The sequence below is a fragment of the Lepidochelys kempii genome, chromosome 4 (genome assembly GCF_965140265.1).
Source record: "Lepidochelys kempii isolate rLepKem1 chromosome 4, rLepKem1.hap2, whole genome shotgun sequence".
NCBI lineage: Eukaryota > Metazoa > Chordata > Testudines > Cheloniidae > Lepidochelys > Lepidochelys kempii.
Window position 1 is genome coordinate 138623769 of NC_133259.1, and position 14812 is coordinate 138638580.

The window sequence follows — 14812 nt, forward strand, 5'->3', positions numbered from 1 at the left end:
ACAGCAAGTCAGTGGAAGATCTGGGGATAGAACGCCAGTTTTTTGCTTGGCTGTAGCATCAGTAATGAAACAGCCTGCAAGTGCCAGGGAACCAGAAACTGACCTTGCAGTGACGTGCTGTTAATATTTAACCTGGGCTGTGTGAGCTATGCAGAAGGACAATAAGGGACTGGAAAAATCTATTCATTTTCTTTACTCACTTAAGCAAAAACCTCTTTTTTGTGACCACTGCCAAGGGAAGAGCCAGCACCTCTGGGACAAGGTGATTCCATTAACGCAACTTCCTCTGGCAATATTTCGACTTTGTCCTTGAAAAAGTATAGAAAGACCAAGATTTTCAAAAGTAGGAACCTACACTTAGACTCCTCAATCCACATGAAGTGGCCTCATTTTCAAATATATGAAGCCCCAGCATCCCCCACCAGAGTCAATGGGGGCTGTTGGGTGCTTAGCACTTATTTAGGCACCTAAATACAGAGTAAGGAGCCAAACTCTGGGCCCGTATTTGAGAAAATCTTGACCTATTTTTATTGATAGCATAACAGCGTGTAAGATTTGGCGTCACCTGAAACAGGACGGAGTTAAGGGGCTGGAAACTAAGTGTATCCTCCCCTGGCAGAATTTTGTGAAAAATACAGATTACTTTTTCATTCCAGCTGTAAATTAATCTGTGGAACTCCTTGCTACAGGATGTTGTTGAGAATTTAGGAAGAGTCAAAGAGGAACTGGATGTTCATATGGATAATAAGAATATCCAAGATTATAATACATAATGCTTAAAAAAAAAGAGTATTGAAAGGGAGATAAACCTTTTTCAGGGCTTTAAACCCATCTCCTATTATTAGAGATCAAGACAAGACCTTCATGGTGGCAGATTCACCCAGCAGGGGAGGTTTAGGTTGGATATTAGGAAAAACTTTTTCACTAGAAGGGTGGTGAAGCACTGGAATGGGTTACCTAGGGAGGTGGTGGAATCTCCTTCTTTAGAGGTTTTTAAGGTCAGGCTTGACAAAACCCCGGCTGGGATGATTTAGTTGGGGATTAGGTCCTGCTTTGAGCAGGGGGTTGGACTAGATGACCTCCTGAGATCCCTTCCAACCCTGATATTCTATGATTCTCCCATATCTGCCTAGTGATGGGGTCCTTACACCTTCCTCTGAAGCACCTAGTGTTGATCCCTGTCGAAGGACAGATACTGGGCTAGAGGGACACTTGTCAGATCCAGTCTGGCTGTTCCCATGTTCCTGTGAGTCAAGAATCTCTCTCTCACACACAATACATCCAGAGGAGAAGTCACTGCTTCATAAAAGTTCATTCCTACCGCAACAGTATCTGCAAATGTAAATTCTAGGCTGCTCTTTTTTTCTAGCCCTAGAGTCCAGCTGGAAGCATATCTATTGCAATGGCTCAAGCTGCGCTACAATGGGGCTTATTCAGGTATGCTGGGTGGCAGCCCTTGCATAAAGAGTGGAAATTTACGATCTGCTTTAAATGTCACCTTTTCAACTCCGTGCCTTGGCTCAACAACCTTTGAAGTAAACATTAGCAAATGACCAGGATTTTTCAGCACAAGGCCCCTTCCAACATAAATAAATGTTCTTGTAATAAGCGCATGAAAAGGCTCACAGTTGAATTTGGCAGAAATACCTGCAGTCTGCGATGATGTCATCAATCAACTGGGCAACCAATGAATCCAAGTCATTTGATGAGCATTTGGCCTTGAGCGCAAGGTGGACCAGCTCCAAGCCTGCTTCCTACACAACACACAGAGCAGAGAACTCATGCACTGATTATGGCACCTCCCAGCCTTCCCCTCACCCGCACCCTACAGACCAGCACTGCACAAAAGTGCAATGTCATTTGAAGGCCCAACATAGCCCAAAGGCCTCCCATCCTGCAGCCAATGGGAGGCCCCAATTTTCATAGCCTCCTCTGGGTGCTTGTGAATATGGGTGTCACACCCCCCTCTAGCTGCTGGTCCACACAGAGGATTAGAGTCTACTACCACTGCCAGTTAACGAAGCTACTCTTTTAGTTTGTGCTCTTCATGTTGAAGCACCAGAGTTCCATTCCTGCTGGAGACCCAGCTGGGGGAGACAGAGAGCAAGAGAGAAACATTGGTGTCCTACAGATGGCTTTGTCTTTTTTCAATCTGGGGGACATCTCCCTAAAAACAAACAGATTTTTAACGAAGGCCCTTCAAGCTTTCATCCTACAGTAACTCCTTGCTTAACATTGTAGTTATGTTCCTGAAAAATGCGACTTTAAGCGAAATGATGTTAAGCGAATCCAATTTCACCATAAGAATGAATGTAAAAGGGGGGGTTAGGTTCCAGGGAAATTTTTTTTGCCAGACAAAAGACTATTTTATAGATATACAAACACATATACACAGTATAAGTTTTAAACAAACAATTTAATACTGTACACAGCAATGATGATTGGGAAGCTTGGTTGAAGTAGTAAAGTCAGAGGGTGGAAGAGGGTGGGATATTTCCCAGGGAATGCCTTACTGCTAAATGATGAACTAGCACTCGGCTGAGCCCGCAAGGGTTAACACATTGTTGTTAATGTAGCCTCACACTCTACAAGGCAGCACAAATGGAGGGAGGGGGACAGCATGGCAGACAGAGACAGAGAGACACACCCTGTGTGTGTGTGAGAGAGAGAGAGAGAAAGAGAGATGCGCATTGCCCCTTTAAGTACGCTAACACCACTCTAAGTACATTGCCTTTTTAATTAGATCAGAAAGTTGAGACAGCAGCTGCTGCCAGCAAGCTCCCTCTGTCCTGAGCCCTGTCCTGTCCGTCTCCCGTCCCCACACGGCTTTATGGAGATGGCGTAAGTGGGGGGCAGGAGCAGGGGGGAGGGGGACACCCTGACATTAGCCCCCATCATTCCTGCACAGCAAGCAGGAGGCTCCCGGGAGCAGCTCCAGAGCAGAGGGCAGGAGCAGCACACGGCCGTGGGGGGAGGGACAGCTGAACTGCTGCCGCACAGGGAACTTAGGGGAGCGGAGAGCTGATAGGGGGGCTGCCGGCCCACCCTGGCTCCAAGATACCCCTCCCCCCCAGGCTAGCTCCACCGGGCTGCTCTTCCTGCAAGCAGTGGACAAAGCAGGTGGCTGCCAAACAACCTTATAAAGGAGCACTGTGCAACTTAAACAAGCATGTTCCTAATGGATCAGCAACGTAACAACGAAACAACATTAACCAGGATGACTTTAAATGAGGAGTTATTGTACTGGAGCATTTCCTGAGCGGCAGGCTTGGTTATTTTAAATTTCACACACACAGGGTTCATATTATGCCACTCCAACCATGAAAGGATGCTCCACAAACAGAACGTTTCGCACAAGTAAGTTCTGGGTTCAAACCCTGCTGTCAACCTAGATGGAGGCGGAGGGAAGGTTTCAGAGTGGAAATAAGGCATATGTTTTTAATGGGGAGTGTAATTAACCATTGGAACAATGTACCAAGGGTCATGGTGGATTCTCCAAAAAGAAAAGGCGGACTTGTAGCACCTTAGAGACTAACAAATTGAGCATAAGCTTTCGTGAGCTACAGCTCACTTAATCGGATGCATTCAGTGGAAAATACAGTGGGGAGATTTATATACATAGAGAACATGAAACAATGGGTGTTACCATACACACTGTCACAAGAGTGATCACTTAAAGTGAGCTATTACCAGCAGGAGAGCGGGGGGTCGGGGGGGAACCCTTTGTAGTGATAATCAAGGTGGGCCATGAAGGAGTCCAGGAAAGCTGGCTGTATTTTCCACTGAATGCATCTGATGAAGTGAGCTCATGAAAGCTTATGCTCAGATAAATTTGTGAGTGTCTAAGGTGCCACAAGTACTCCTTTTCTTTTTGTGAATATCGACTAACACGGCTGCTACTCTGAAACTGGTGGATTCTCCATCACTGACAATTTTTAAATCAAGATTGGCTGTTTTTCTAAAAGATCTGCTCTGGGAATTATTTCGGGGCAGGTCTCTGGCCTGTGCTATGCAGGAGGTCAGACTAGAGGATCACAATGGTCCCTTTTGGCCTTTGAATCTAGGAATCTATGCTGTAAAAGCACTCTCTGTACGTTACATGTTGTGGCCAACCTAAGAAGCAGTTAGACATGTTAGTAAAAGTGAGTTGTTATGAGCAGGGTCTGAGAAACAGGAGAATATTGATCTGGCCCCCTGATCACCTTGATGCCCCTACTGAGATCAGGGCTCTGTTGTGCTAAGCACTGTGTATGTTAAAAGTGAGGCTCCATCCCAAAGCGTTGATTGTTCCATTGTGCAATTTCAGAGGGGGAGAGCCCAGGCCCGATGCGACTCCCTCAGGGTGACACAGGGAGTCCCTGGGCAGCGTGTAGATAGCGCTGCAGGCCCCAGGTTGTGCAATGGGCTCATGGAGCACGGGGGCACCATGCTGTGACCCTGTGAGGCAGCATGCGCATAGGTGCTGTGTCTGCCCAGAGCAGCACAGCTTGCTGAGTAGAGTGTGCACGTGTGTAGCTTGTGCAGCTGAGTGAGTGCAATGGGCGTGCGTGTGGTGCGGTACTTGGAGTTGCTCAGCCCGGCGTGCGCATGTGTGGTGCAGCACTTGCTGCTGCTGAACGCAGCGTCTGCGCCTGGGGTGAGCAGCGGCTGAACTGCAGCGTGTGTGTGTGGCATGATATTCGCAGTCGCTGAGCGCAGTCGCGGACGTGGGGCGGTATTTGCAGTCGCTGAGCGCAGTAGCGGACGTGGGGCGGCATTTGCAGTCGCTCAGCACAGCTTGTGTGTGTGTGGGGCGGCATTTGCGGTCGCTGAGCGCAGTCGCGGACGTGGGGCGGCATTTGCGGTCGCTGAGCGCAGTCGCGGACGTGGGGCGGCATTTGCAGTCGCTCAGCACAGCTTGTGTGTGTGTGGGGCGGCATTTGCGGTCGCTGAGCGCAGTCGCGGACGTGGGGCGGCATTTGCGGTCGCTGAGCGCAGTCGCGGACGTGGGGCGGCATTTGCGGTCGCTCAGCGCAGTCGCGGACGTGGGGCGGCATTTGCGGTCGCTCAGCGCAGGGGGGGGGTGCGGTATTCGCGGTCGCTCAGCGCAGTGGGGGGGTGCGGTATTCGCAGTCGCTCAGCGCAGTGGAGGGTGCGGTATTTGCAGTCGCTCAGCGCAGTGGAGGGGGCGGTATTTGCAGTCGCTCAGCGCAGTGGAGGGGGCGGTATTTGCAGTCGCTCAGCGCAGTGGAGGGGGGGCGGTATTTGCAGTCGCTCAGCGCAGTGGAGGGGGGGCGGTATTTGCAGTCGCTCAGCGCAGTGGGGGGTGCGGTATTTGCAGTCGCTCAGCGCAGTGGGGGGTGCGGTATTTGCAGTCGCTCAGCGCAGTGGGGGGTGCGGTATTTGCAGTCGCTCAGCGCAGGGAGGGGTGCGGTATTTGCAGTCGCTCAGCGCAGTGGAGGGGGTGCGGTATTTGCAGTCGCTCAGCGCAGTGGGGGGGGTGCGGTATTTGCAGTCGCTCAGCGCAGTGGAGGGGGGGCGGTATTTGCAGTCGCTCAGCGCAGTGGGGGGGGTGCGGTATTTGCAGTCGCTCAGCGCAGTGGAGGGGGCGGTATTTGCAGTCGCTCAGCGCAGTGGAGGGGGCGGTATTTGCAGTCGCTCAGCGCAGTGGGGGGTGCGGTATTTGCAGTCGCTCAGCGCAGGGAGGGGTGCGGTATTTGCAGTCGCTCAGCGCAGTGGAGGGGGTGCGGTATTTGCAGTCGCTCAGCGCAGTGGAGGGGGTGCGGTATTTGCAGTCGCTCAGCGCAGTGGGGGGGGTGCGGTATTTGCAGTCGCTCAGCGCAGTGGAGGGGGGGCGGTATTTGCAGTCGCTCAGCGCAGTGGAGGGGGGGCGGTATTTGCAGTCGCTCAGCGCAGTGGAGGGGGGGCGGTATTTGCAGTCGCTCAGCGCAGTGGAGGGGGCGGTATTTGCAGTCGCTCAGCGCAGTGGAGGGGGCGGTATTTGCAGTCGCTCAGCGCAGGGGGGGCGCATTATTCGCAGTCACTCAGCGCAGTGGAGGGGGCGGTATTTGCAGTCGCTCAGCGCAGTGGAGGGGGCGGTATTCGCAGTCGCTCAGCGCAGGGGGGGGTGCGGTATTCGCAGTCGCTCAGCGCAGTGGGGGGGTGCGGTATTTGCAGTCGCTCAGCGCAGAGGGGGGGTGCGGTATTCGCAGTCGCTCAGCGCAGAGGGGGGGTGCGGTATTCGCAGTCGCTCAGCGCAGTGGGGGGGGCGGTATTTGCAGTCGCTCAGCGCAGTGGGGGGGGCGGTATTTGAAGTCGCTCAGCGCAGTGGGGGGGGCGGTATTTGAAGTCGCTCAGCGCAGGGGGGGTGCGGTATTTGCAGTCGCTTAGCGCAGGGGTGGGTGCGGTATTCGCAGTCGCTCAGCGCAGAGGGGGGGTGCGGTATTCGCAGTCGCTCAGCGCAGTTTAGGGGGGGCGGTATTTGCAGTCGCTCAGCGCAGTGGAGGGGGCGGTATTTGCAGTCGCTCAGCGCAGGGGGGGGTGCGGTATTCGCAGTCGCTCAGCGCAGTGGAGGGGGCGGTATTCGCAGTCGCTCAGCGCAGAGGGGGGGTGCGGTATTCGCAGTCGCTCAGCGCAGAGGGGGGGTGCGGTATTCGCAGTCGCTCAGCGCAGTGGGGGGGGCGGTATTTGAAGTCGCTCAGCGCAGGGGGGGTGCGGTATTTGCAGTCGCTTAGCGCGGGGGGGGTGCGGTATTTGCAGTCGCTCAGCGCAGTGGGGGGGGCGGTATTTGCAGTTGCTCAGCGCAGTGGGGGGGGCGGTATTTGAAGTCGCTCAGCGCAGGGGGGGTGCGGTATTTGCAGTCGCTTAGCGCAGGGGGGGTGCGGTATTCGCAGTCGCTCAGCGCAGGGGGGGGTGCGGTATTCGCAGTCGCTCAGCGCAGGGGGGGGGGCGGTATTCGCAGTCGCTCAGCGCAGAGGGGGGGTGCGGTATTCGCAGTCGCTCAGCGCAGAGAGGGGGTGCGGTATTCGCAGTCGCTCAGCGCAGTGGGGGGGGGCGGTATTTGAAGTCGCTCAGCGCAGGGGGGGTGCGGTATTTGCAGTCGCTTAGCGCGGGGGGGTGCGGTATTCGCAGTCGCTCAGCGCAGTGGGGGGGCGGTATTTGCAGTCGCTCAGCGCAGTGGGGGGGGGCGGTATTTGAAGTCGCTCAGCGCAGGGGGGGTGCGGTATTCGCAGTCGCTTAGCGCAGGGGGGGGGCGGTATTCGCAGTCGCTCAGCGCAGGGGGGGGGGCGGTATTCGCAGTCGCTCAGCGCAGTGGAGGGGGCGGTATTCGCAGTCGCTCAGCGCAGAGGGGGGGTGCGGTATTCGCAGTCGCTCAGCGCAGTGGGGGGGGGCGGTATTTGAAGTCGCTCAGCGCAGGGGGGGTGCGGTATTTGCAGTCGCTTAGCGCAGGGGGGGTGCGGTATTCGCAGTCGCTCAGCGCAGGGGGGGGTGCGGTATTCGCAGTCGCTCAGCGCAGTGGAGGGGGCGGTATTCGCAGTCGCTCAGCGCAGAGGGGGGGTGCGGTATTCGCAGTCGCTCAGCGCAGGGGGGGGGTGCGGTATTTGCAGTCGCTTAGCGCAGGGGGGGGTGTGGTATTCGCAGTCGCTCAGCGCAGTGGGGGGGGCGGTATTTGCAGTCGCTCAGCGCAGTGGGGGGGCGGTATTTGCAGTCGCTCAGCGCAGTGGGGGGGCGGTATTTGAAGTCGCTCAGCGCAGGGGGGGTGCGGTATTTGCAGTCGCTTAGCGCGGGGGGGTGCGGTATTCGCAGTCGCTCAGCGCAGTGGAGGGGGCGGTATTTGCAGTCGCTCAGCGCAGGGGGGGGTGCGGTATTCGCAGTCGCTCAGCGCAGTGGAGGGGGCGGTATTCGCAGTCGCTCAGCGCAGAGGGGGGGTGCGGTATTCGCAGTCGCTCAGCGCAGGGGGGGGGTGCGGTATTTGAAGTCGCTCAGCGCAGGGGGGGTGCGGTATTTGCAGTCGCTTAGCGTGGGGGGGTGCGGTATTCGCAGTCGCTCAGCGCAGTTTAGAGGGGGCGGTATTTGCAGTCGCTCAGCGCAGTGGGGGGGCGGTATTCGCAGTCACTCAGCGCAGGGGGGGGTGCGGTATTCGCAGTCGCTCAGCGCAGGGGGGGGGTGCGGTATTCGCGGTCGCTCAGCGCAGGGGGGGGGCGCGGTATTCGCAGTCGCTCAGCACAGCATGTGCACGAGCTGCAGTTGATGTACGGAACATCGTATTTTTGAATAGCGCAAACATTCCTGCTTTGGCAGCGCAGCTCCCTTCCAAGCACCATCGAATTACGGGAAAGTACGAAGTGGAGAGCACGCCAGCCTGGGAGCAAGTCAAGCAGATTCCCTGGGTTCCGAGCAGCCCATTTCGGTTAGTCCTTTGCAGACTGTACAGTCACCTCACCTATTTTTAGACGTGTTCCCTCCTGTGTCCCCTCAGTGTGTCTTTCCTGTTTGCCATCGTATGTGGCTATTTATCGACGCCAGATGTTTACAAGCGAGAGCCCCTCCCTGACTCACTCTCCCCCTGCTCAGGTCAGAGTCCCTTGGATGTGACATTAAATCCACGTCCGTCGGACGCCTTTTCTGCCACTTTCTGGGTGGATCACCGTCAATCCTCCTATGTTTTCTGCCATTCTTAGTTCCTCACACCCACCATCACACCCTGTATTCCTGGAGATCACCATTTACCAACCCCTCCACCTGTCTGAGTGCAGCCTCCTATGGGGAGGAACACTGAGGCTGTTTTAAGAACAGTGCCACACAACTGTTTAAAGCCCAGATGTGAAGGATGCTATTGGCTAAATGGGGACTTAGAGAGGCTGCATGTAACTATGATAATTATTTGGCCTCCTAGACACTGTCATTAACTCCCCTATTCATTTCCCAGCAGCTTTAGTGATCCCAAGGTTTGAGGAGCTTGGTTTTCTATGTCTGAAAGATGCCGCCCCCTGCAATACCATGCCCCCAGAGTCACTAATTAACTCAATACAGATTCCTCCTTGGGGTACATGATAAGGCTCAGCACAAACGCCAGCAGACCTGACAGCCCTGGGCTCTCCCACGGAGATGCAAAGGCAACGCTCCACTCACCAGCCTGTCTGCAGTGCGTTGGAGGAGGTTCTGCACGTCCGTTCTGTGGCTGATATCCTCCCAGTAGGACGAGAGCACCACCACGGGCTTCACGTTGCCCCACGGGAGGTAGTAATACTGGCAACCTGAGGGACAGAACACATTCGTATCTGGCTGTGTGTGCGGGATGACACCTGCAACCGACTGGCCCATGGACAGAGAAAGGGGCAGAGGCCTGCTGCATTGTGCTCTTTGACCTGAAGGGCAAAGGTTTTAGCCTTGGTTCCCTCCGTGTGTGAAGCAATGAGATGAATTATAATCCAATCACCCTTGGTATGAAACAAGATGTCGAGTGCAACTCGAACTGTTGTAAGAAACCCACAGCTATGTAGGTGCCACTATGCTGGGGCCAGCTGGGACCTCCTGAGATCAGAAAAAGGTTCTGCTACAAAAGCGCAGGCCCCGGCATCTAAAGGGGAGTCTCCATTATGTGTCATTATTGGGCCTATGACTCATACTTGAACAGTTCTGATTTCCTGCAGAGGAGGGCAGCAGTACACGCACACACAATCAGTTCATTGCAGTCACAGTAACAGCTTACACATCTGTCACACCATTTATACCCCCGAACCCTACACGCACCGAAACCACTCCACCCACCACAGCAATGCAGCCACTGCTGGGGTGCACCAGAGGGCAGCTGAGTCCCCTGCAACACCACTCAACAGTTTCGGCTGGGGAGTGAAGAGGAATACCACATCCAACTAAAACAAAATTAGTTGGAAATTTTAGGCAGGCAGAATGCAATTGCCCAAGATGGAACGTGGCCGGGACAGCAACCCTAAACACTGCAAAAATGGCCATGGCATCCTGGATGGCCCTGAGCACCCAAGGAGTTCTGCACAGCTAGAGGAGATGGAAGGGGGAGGTACATTTTACTCAGGGGTGCGGGCTTTTGAAGGTATCCCAAAAAAGGAACATCCAATAGTGGTAGGGTGGCCAGGTGTCCGGATTTCAACTGGAATGCCCAGTCGAAAAGGGACCCTGGTGGCGGTGCTGATCAGACCATTAAAAGTCCAGTCGGTGACACAATGGAGCCAAGGCAGGCTCCTGGAAGCGGCAGCATGTCACCCCTCTCTCTGGCTCCTATGCATAGGAGGCCTCCGCAAGCTGCTCCCGTCCCAAGCACCAGCTCTGCAGCTGCCATTGGCCAGGAACCATGGCCAATGGGAGCTGTGGGGGTGGTGCCTGCGGATGGGACAGCGTGTAGAGCCGCCTGGCCACGCCTCCACCTAGGAGCCAAAGCGGGGACATGCCGCTGCTTCCGGGAGCTGCTTGAGGTAAGCACCACCCGGAGCCTGCACCCCTGTCCCCCTCCTGTGCCCCAACCCCCTGCCCCAGCCCTGATCCCCCTCTGGTCCTCTGAACCCCTCGATCCCAGCCCCACTCCAGAGTCCACACCCCCAGCCAGAGCCTTCACACACACCCCAATGCCCCAATCCCCTACCCTGATCCCCCTCCTGCACTCCAAATCCCTCGATCCCAGCCCGGAGCACCCTCCTGCACCCCAAGCCTTCATCCCCAGCCCCACTCTAGAGCCCACACCCACAGCTGAAACCCTCACCCACCCCCCATGTCCCAACCCCCTGCCCCAGCCCTGATCCCCCTCCTGCCCATCCAAACCCCTCAGTCCCAGCCCAGAGCACCCTCCTACACCCCAAGCCCCTCATCCCCAGCCCCACCCCAGAGTCTGCACCGTCAGCCAGAGCCCTCATCCCCCCCAGCACCCCAAACCCCTGCCCCAGCTGAGCCCCCTCCTGCACTCCGAACCCCTCAGCCCCAGCCCGGAGCCCCCTCCTGCACCCTAAATCCCTCATCCTGGACCTACACCAGAGCCCGCCCCCCAACCCGGAGCCCTCACCCCACCCCCAATTCCCTGAGCCAGCCCGGTGAAAATGAGCGAGTGAGTGAGGGTGGGAAGAGTGGGGGGGGGGCTGGAGTGAGCAGAGGCGGGGCCTCTGAGAGGGGCGGGGCAGGGGGTGTGGAAAGGGTGTTCGGTTTTGTGCAAGTAGCAAGTTGGCAACTCTAAATAGCGGAACACGGGGCGTGTGTATTAGAGATAAGCAAGCTCCATGATCTCAGGTCAATCGGCGTCAGAGGGTGAGCTGGGCCTGTGACGGGGCAGGGCTCTGGCCTTCACCTGAGCCAGGCCACCCTGGTTCCCACGGTACAGCAGCGCAGAGGTGCTGTGACAGGCTTGCAGGGAGCAGGAAGGCCAGGAAACCTGCCAGGATTCAGGCGGTTTCCTCGGCCCGTCGTATCGGGGGCATTGCCTCTGGGGGGCTGTAGTCACAGGGTCCCCTTGGGCTCGACCCGGTTTGAGGAGCGGCCTCCTTGCCACGCCCCTTTCCCCGTGCCCGCGCCTCACCGTCAAACACGGCCCCGCTGTACTGCGTGGCGGAGGCCAGCGGCAGGCACGTGTTGTCGAACTTGTTGCCGTAGTTGCCGATGCTGACTTCGAACTGGACGGCGGCGTCGACGTCCTGCAGCATGCTGGCCGCGTAGAAGGCGGCGAAGAGGCAGTACTTACGCCGTCGCAGGTGCTTCTGCAACACACAGAGCCGGCCCCGTGGGAGGAGCCGCGGCCCGGGGCCTCTCCCAGCCAAACCCTCGCCCACTCCCGCATGCGCCGGGTCCCGGGATGGCGTGGAAAGGGCAGGGAGGAGCAGCTGAAGGCCAGCATGCAAGAGAGCTGCCCCTCTCTCCCCACACGAAGGGGGAGACAGGAGGGGACAGGGAGGGATGAGGGGTTTGGACCCTACTCCACCCCTCACCCAGGAAGTGGGCAAGGAGAGTCACCCAACAGATCTTCTGATGTAAGTGAAACCCACTGCTGCACATGGCTGGAATGCCCTCCGGCTGGAGAGCATGGGGCTAAGCCCACCCTGGCTGCATGATTAGCCCCACCTGAGAGAAATTAGGTGACCCCAGGGTAAAAGGCAGCCAGAAGAGGCAGACAGCTCCAGAGACTGCAGGGAGCAAGACGGTTCTGCAGGGCCCTGAGTCAGCAGGGGAAAAGCGCAAGCAGGAGAAAGCTTTCCTGACAGGGAGACCCAGGAGAGACCCTGCCGAAGGAGCTGGGCAGAAACCGGGCTGCAGGCTGCACCAGTTTGCATTTCACTCATTGTGTTGGTGTACTGTGGGGCGGGACACTGACCTAGGGCTGGAGCCCAGAGAGCCGGTAGGCACCTGAGGACTAAGTGGGATCCCTTCTGGAGACCATTTGAACTGGCAGTTCACAAAGGGCCCTGGAAGAGACAGGACGGCCCCAGGCACAGGGCCCCAGAGGGCGACCTCTCTCCATATGAGGGGTGGCCAAGAGGCAGCAGACGACCACATACCCTCAATGCCCGAGTCAGCAAGGAGATGAGTCTGCGACAGCAGCTGGCTAGCAGGGAGAGCCTTTTGGCTCCAACTGTGCAGCAACAGGCTTTAGTTCAGGAGGCTGCAGGTTCAGTGCCCAGCTCTGCCAATTACCAACCCTGTGATTTATAGCCAGCATGATGCTTGGGTCCTCGGAAGTGCTTCAGCAAGGATGCCCACATACCTCTACCCGTAGAATATCGTCAGGCGGGATGTCCTCCAACTTCTGCTCAATATGTTCCACCAGTTTTGTCTCCAGCTCCATCAGCAACCTGCCCCGAAAGGCCACGCCCTCTCCCTTAGAGTTAGATAAGAAGAAAGTGCTGTTACCAAGATGGCCGCATCACAGATAGGCTCCCACTGGAGTCTATGGGAGCTTTGCCGTTGATTTAGTTCAGTTCCGTAGTTCAGTATTTTCAGTTCAGTAAATAGGGCAACCTATTTATGCAGCCCCTTACAGATGTAAAGCAGACAATGTTATTTTTTGCCCCTCAGCTTATGCTCAAATGCCAAAATGTACTTGCCAAGAGGGGTGGTAATTTCCTGTAGGTGCAACGGATCCTGTTTAGATCTGGGAGAAGAGCAGCTTTTTCAATTCAGTAGCAGTTGTGAAAAAATCAAAAGAGTTTCCATCTGGGTCAAACCGACTGAAAATTTTGGGAATTTTTTGTGAAACGAAAACGTCCTTTTGGGAGCTTTCCCACAACCGGGGTAAGTGTCCTAAGCACTCAGCTAAAGACTATTTGGGGAAACTGGGCCAGCAACAGCAGCAGCATCTCCTCCTCCTCCGCCACCGCCTGCTTTGTGAGTGGCTGAACCGATTTGCAACCAGATCGTGAATAGTTTTACGTCGACCAAAGCTGCATTTTTTGGCAAACTATTCTTCCAAAAAATATAACCCAGCTCCAATCCTAGTACCGATTAATGAAAGTTTGGGATAATGAGAGTGTTTCACTTTGCAAAGAAGAATTTTGGAAAACTGAACCACCACAGCTTCACCTTTCCCATGTTGAGTTCCTCGTAGGGATCTGGAAACCCGGTAAATTCCCTCGGGCTGCCGTAAAGGTTTACGTAACAGGGTCCAAATGTCGGCAGGAATCCCAGCCCGTCGTCCACTAGGAGACCACAGGGAGCAATTGGTTACTGAACCACTACAACAGCACTTCTAATTAATGCATAAAAAGAGAACGAGCACTGAGAAAACTATAGCATATCCCTCTAACTACAGAGTTACGGGTCCAATGGGTGCTAAGGGCAGGAACACGATCCCTTGTGGACTAGACTCTGTTATTATCCTAGAATCACAGAATCATAGGACTGGAAGGGACCTCGAGAGGGCATCTAGTCCAGTCCCCTGCACTCAAGGCAGGACTAAGGATTATCTAGACCCTCCCTGACAGGGGTTTGCCAAACCTGGTCTTAAAAACCTCCAATGATGGAGATTCCACCACCTCCCTGGGCAATTTATTCCCGTGCTTCACCACCCTGACAGTTCGGAAGTTTTTCCTAATGTCCACCTAAACCTCCCTTGCTGCAATTTAAGCCCCTTGCTTCTTGTCCTGTCCTCAGAGGTTAAGGAGAACAATTTTTCTCCCTCCTCCTCCTCCTAACAACCTTTTATGTACTTGAAAACTGTTATCATGTCCCCCTTCAGTCCCCCCACATTGCACAACACACACACTGGCAATTTAACCGGCTCATGGAACCCGCGAGTGGCTGGAACCTCTCCACTGCCACCCACTATAGGGCTTGTAGCTGAGGTAAAGGAGGCATGGCTGGTTTGTCAATACCACAGCACAGCCAGAGGCAGCCAGCCCTTAAGACAGCCTTGGGGCAGATCTAACTTACACCAAGGATCTAATCGCTCCTGACTGGCGATTTAAAGCCAACTTTGCATTCCCTAGCCTCCCTGGCTGCACCAAACACAGACGTGGTCTGGGACTGGGGCCATCGACGTCAATGGGGTGACACCAGCGTGAGTGAGGTCAGAATCAGGCCCTGGTTAGGTGACAGCTCCGTACGGTGTTTACTCTGTACAACTACTCCAGCGTTACACCGGCAGAACTGAGAGCCCTTTTTGTGCTGCGCTAAGACCAGTCCCGTTCCCAATAAAGCCAGTCACAAAGCGCCCACGATTCCAGTGGGAGGCAGACGGACCACCCAGCACTTCCTCTATCCACACAGCAGTGGACACAACTATACAATTCAACAGAAGGAGACCCTGCCAGTGAGAGCCTGGTCTCAGGGACTCTGGTCCAGCTAATCTGCAGTAATCGCACTGAATTCAAAGGAGCTACTT

At 55.4% G+C, this 14812-nt stretch overlaps 1 protein-coding gene across 4 annotated transcripts in view; it reads right to left on the reverse strand.

Annotated features, from left to right (window-relative positions):
- The window catches only part of DYSF (dysferlin), a 304075-nt gene that overhangs the window by 178877 nt on the left and 110386 nt on the right, over nt 1-14812 (reverse strand). For all 4 annotated transcript variants that reach the window (XM_073343024.1, XM_073343025.1, XM_073343023.1 and 1 more), the window contains exons 17-21: nt 13513-13628; nt 12698-12811; nt 11519-11696; nt 9112-9236; nt 1648-1754 (exon numbers count right to left, since the gene is read on the reverse strand). In XM_073343024.1, coding sequence (XP_073199125.1) covers nt 1648-1754; nt 9112-9236; nt 11519-11696; nt 12698-12811; nt 13513-13628 — 640 coding nt within the window. The remainder of the gene's footprint in view (nt 1-1647; nt 1755-9111; nt 9237-11518; nt 11697-12697; nt 12812-13512; nt 13629-14812) is intronic.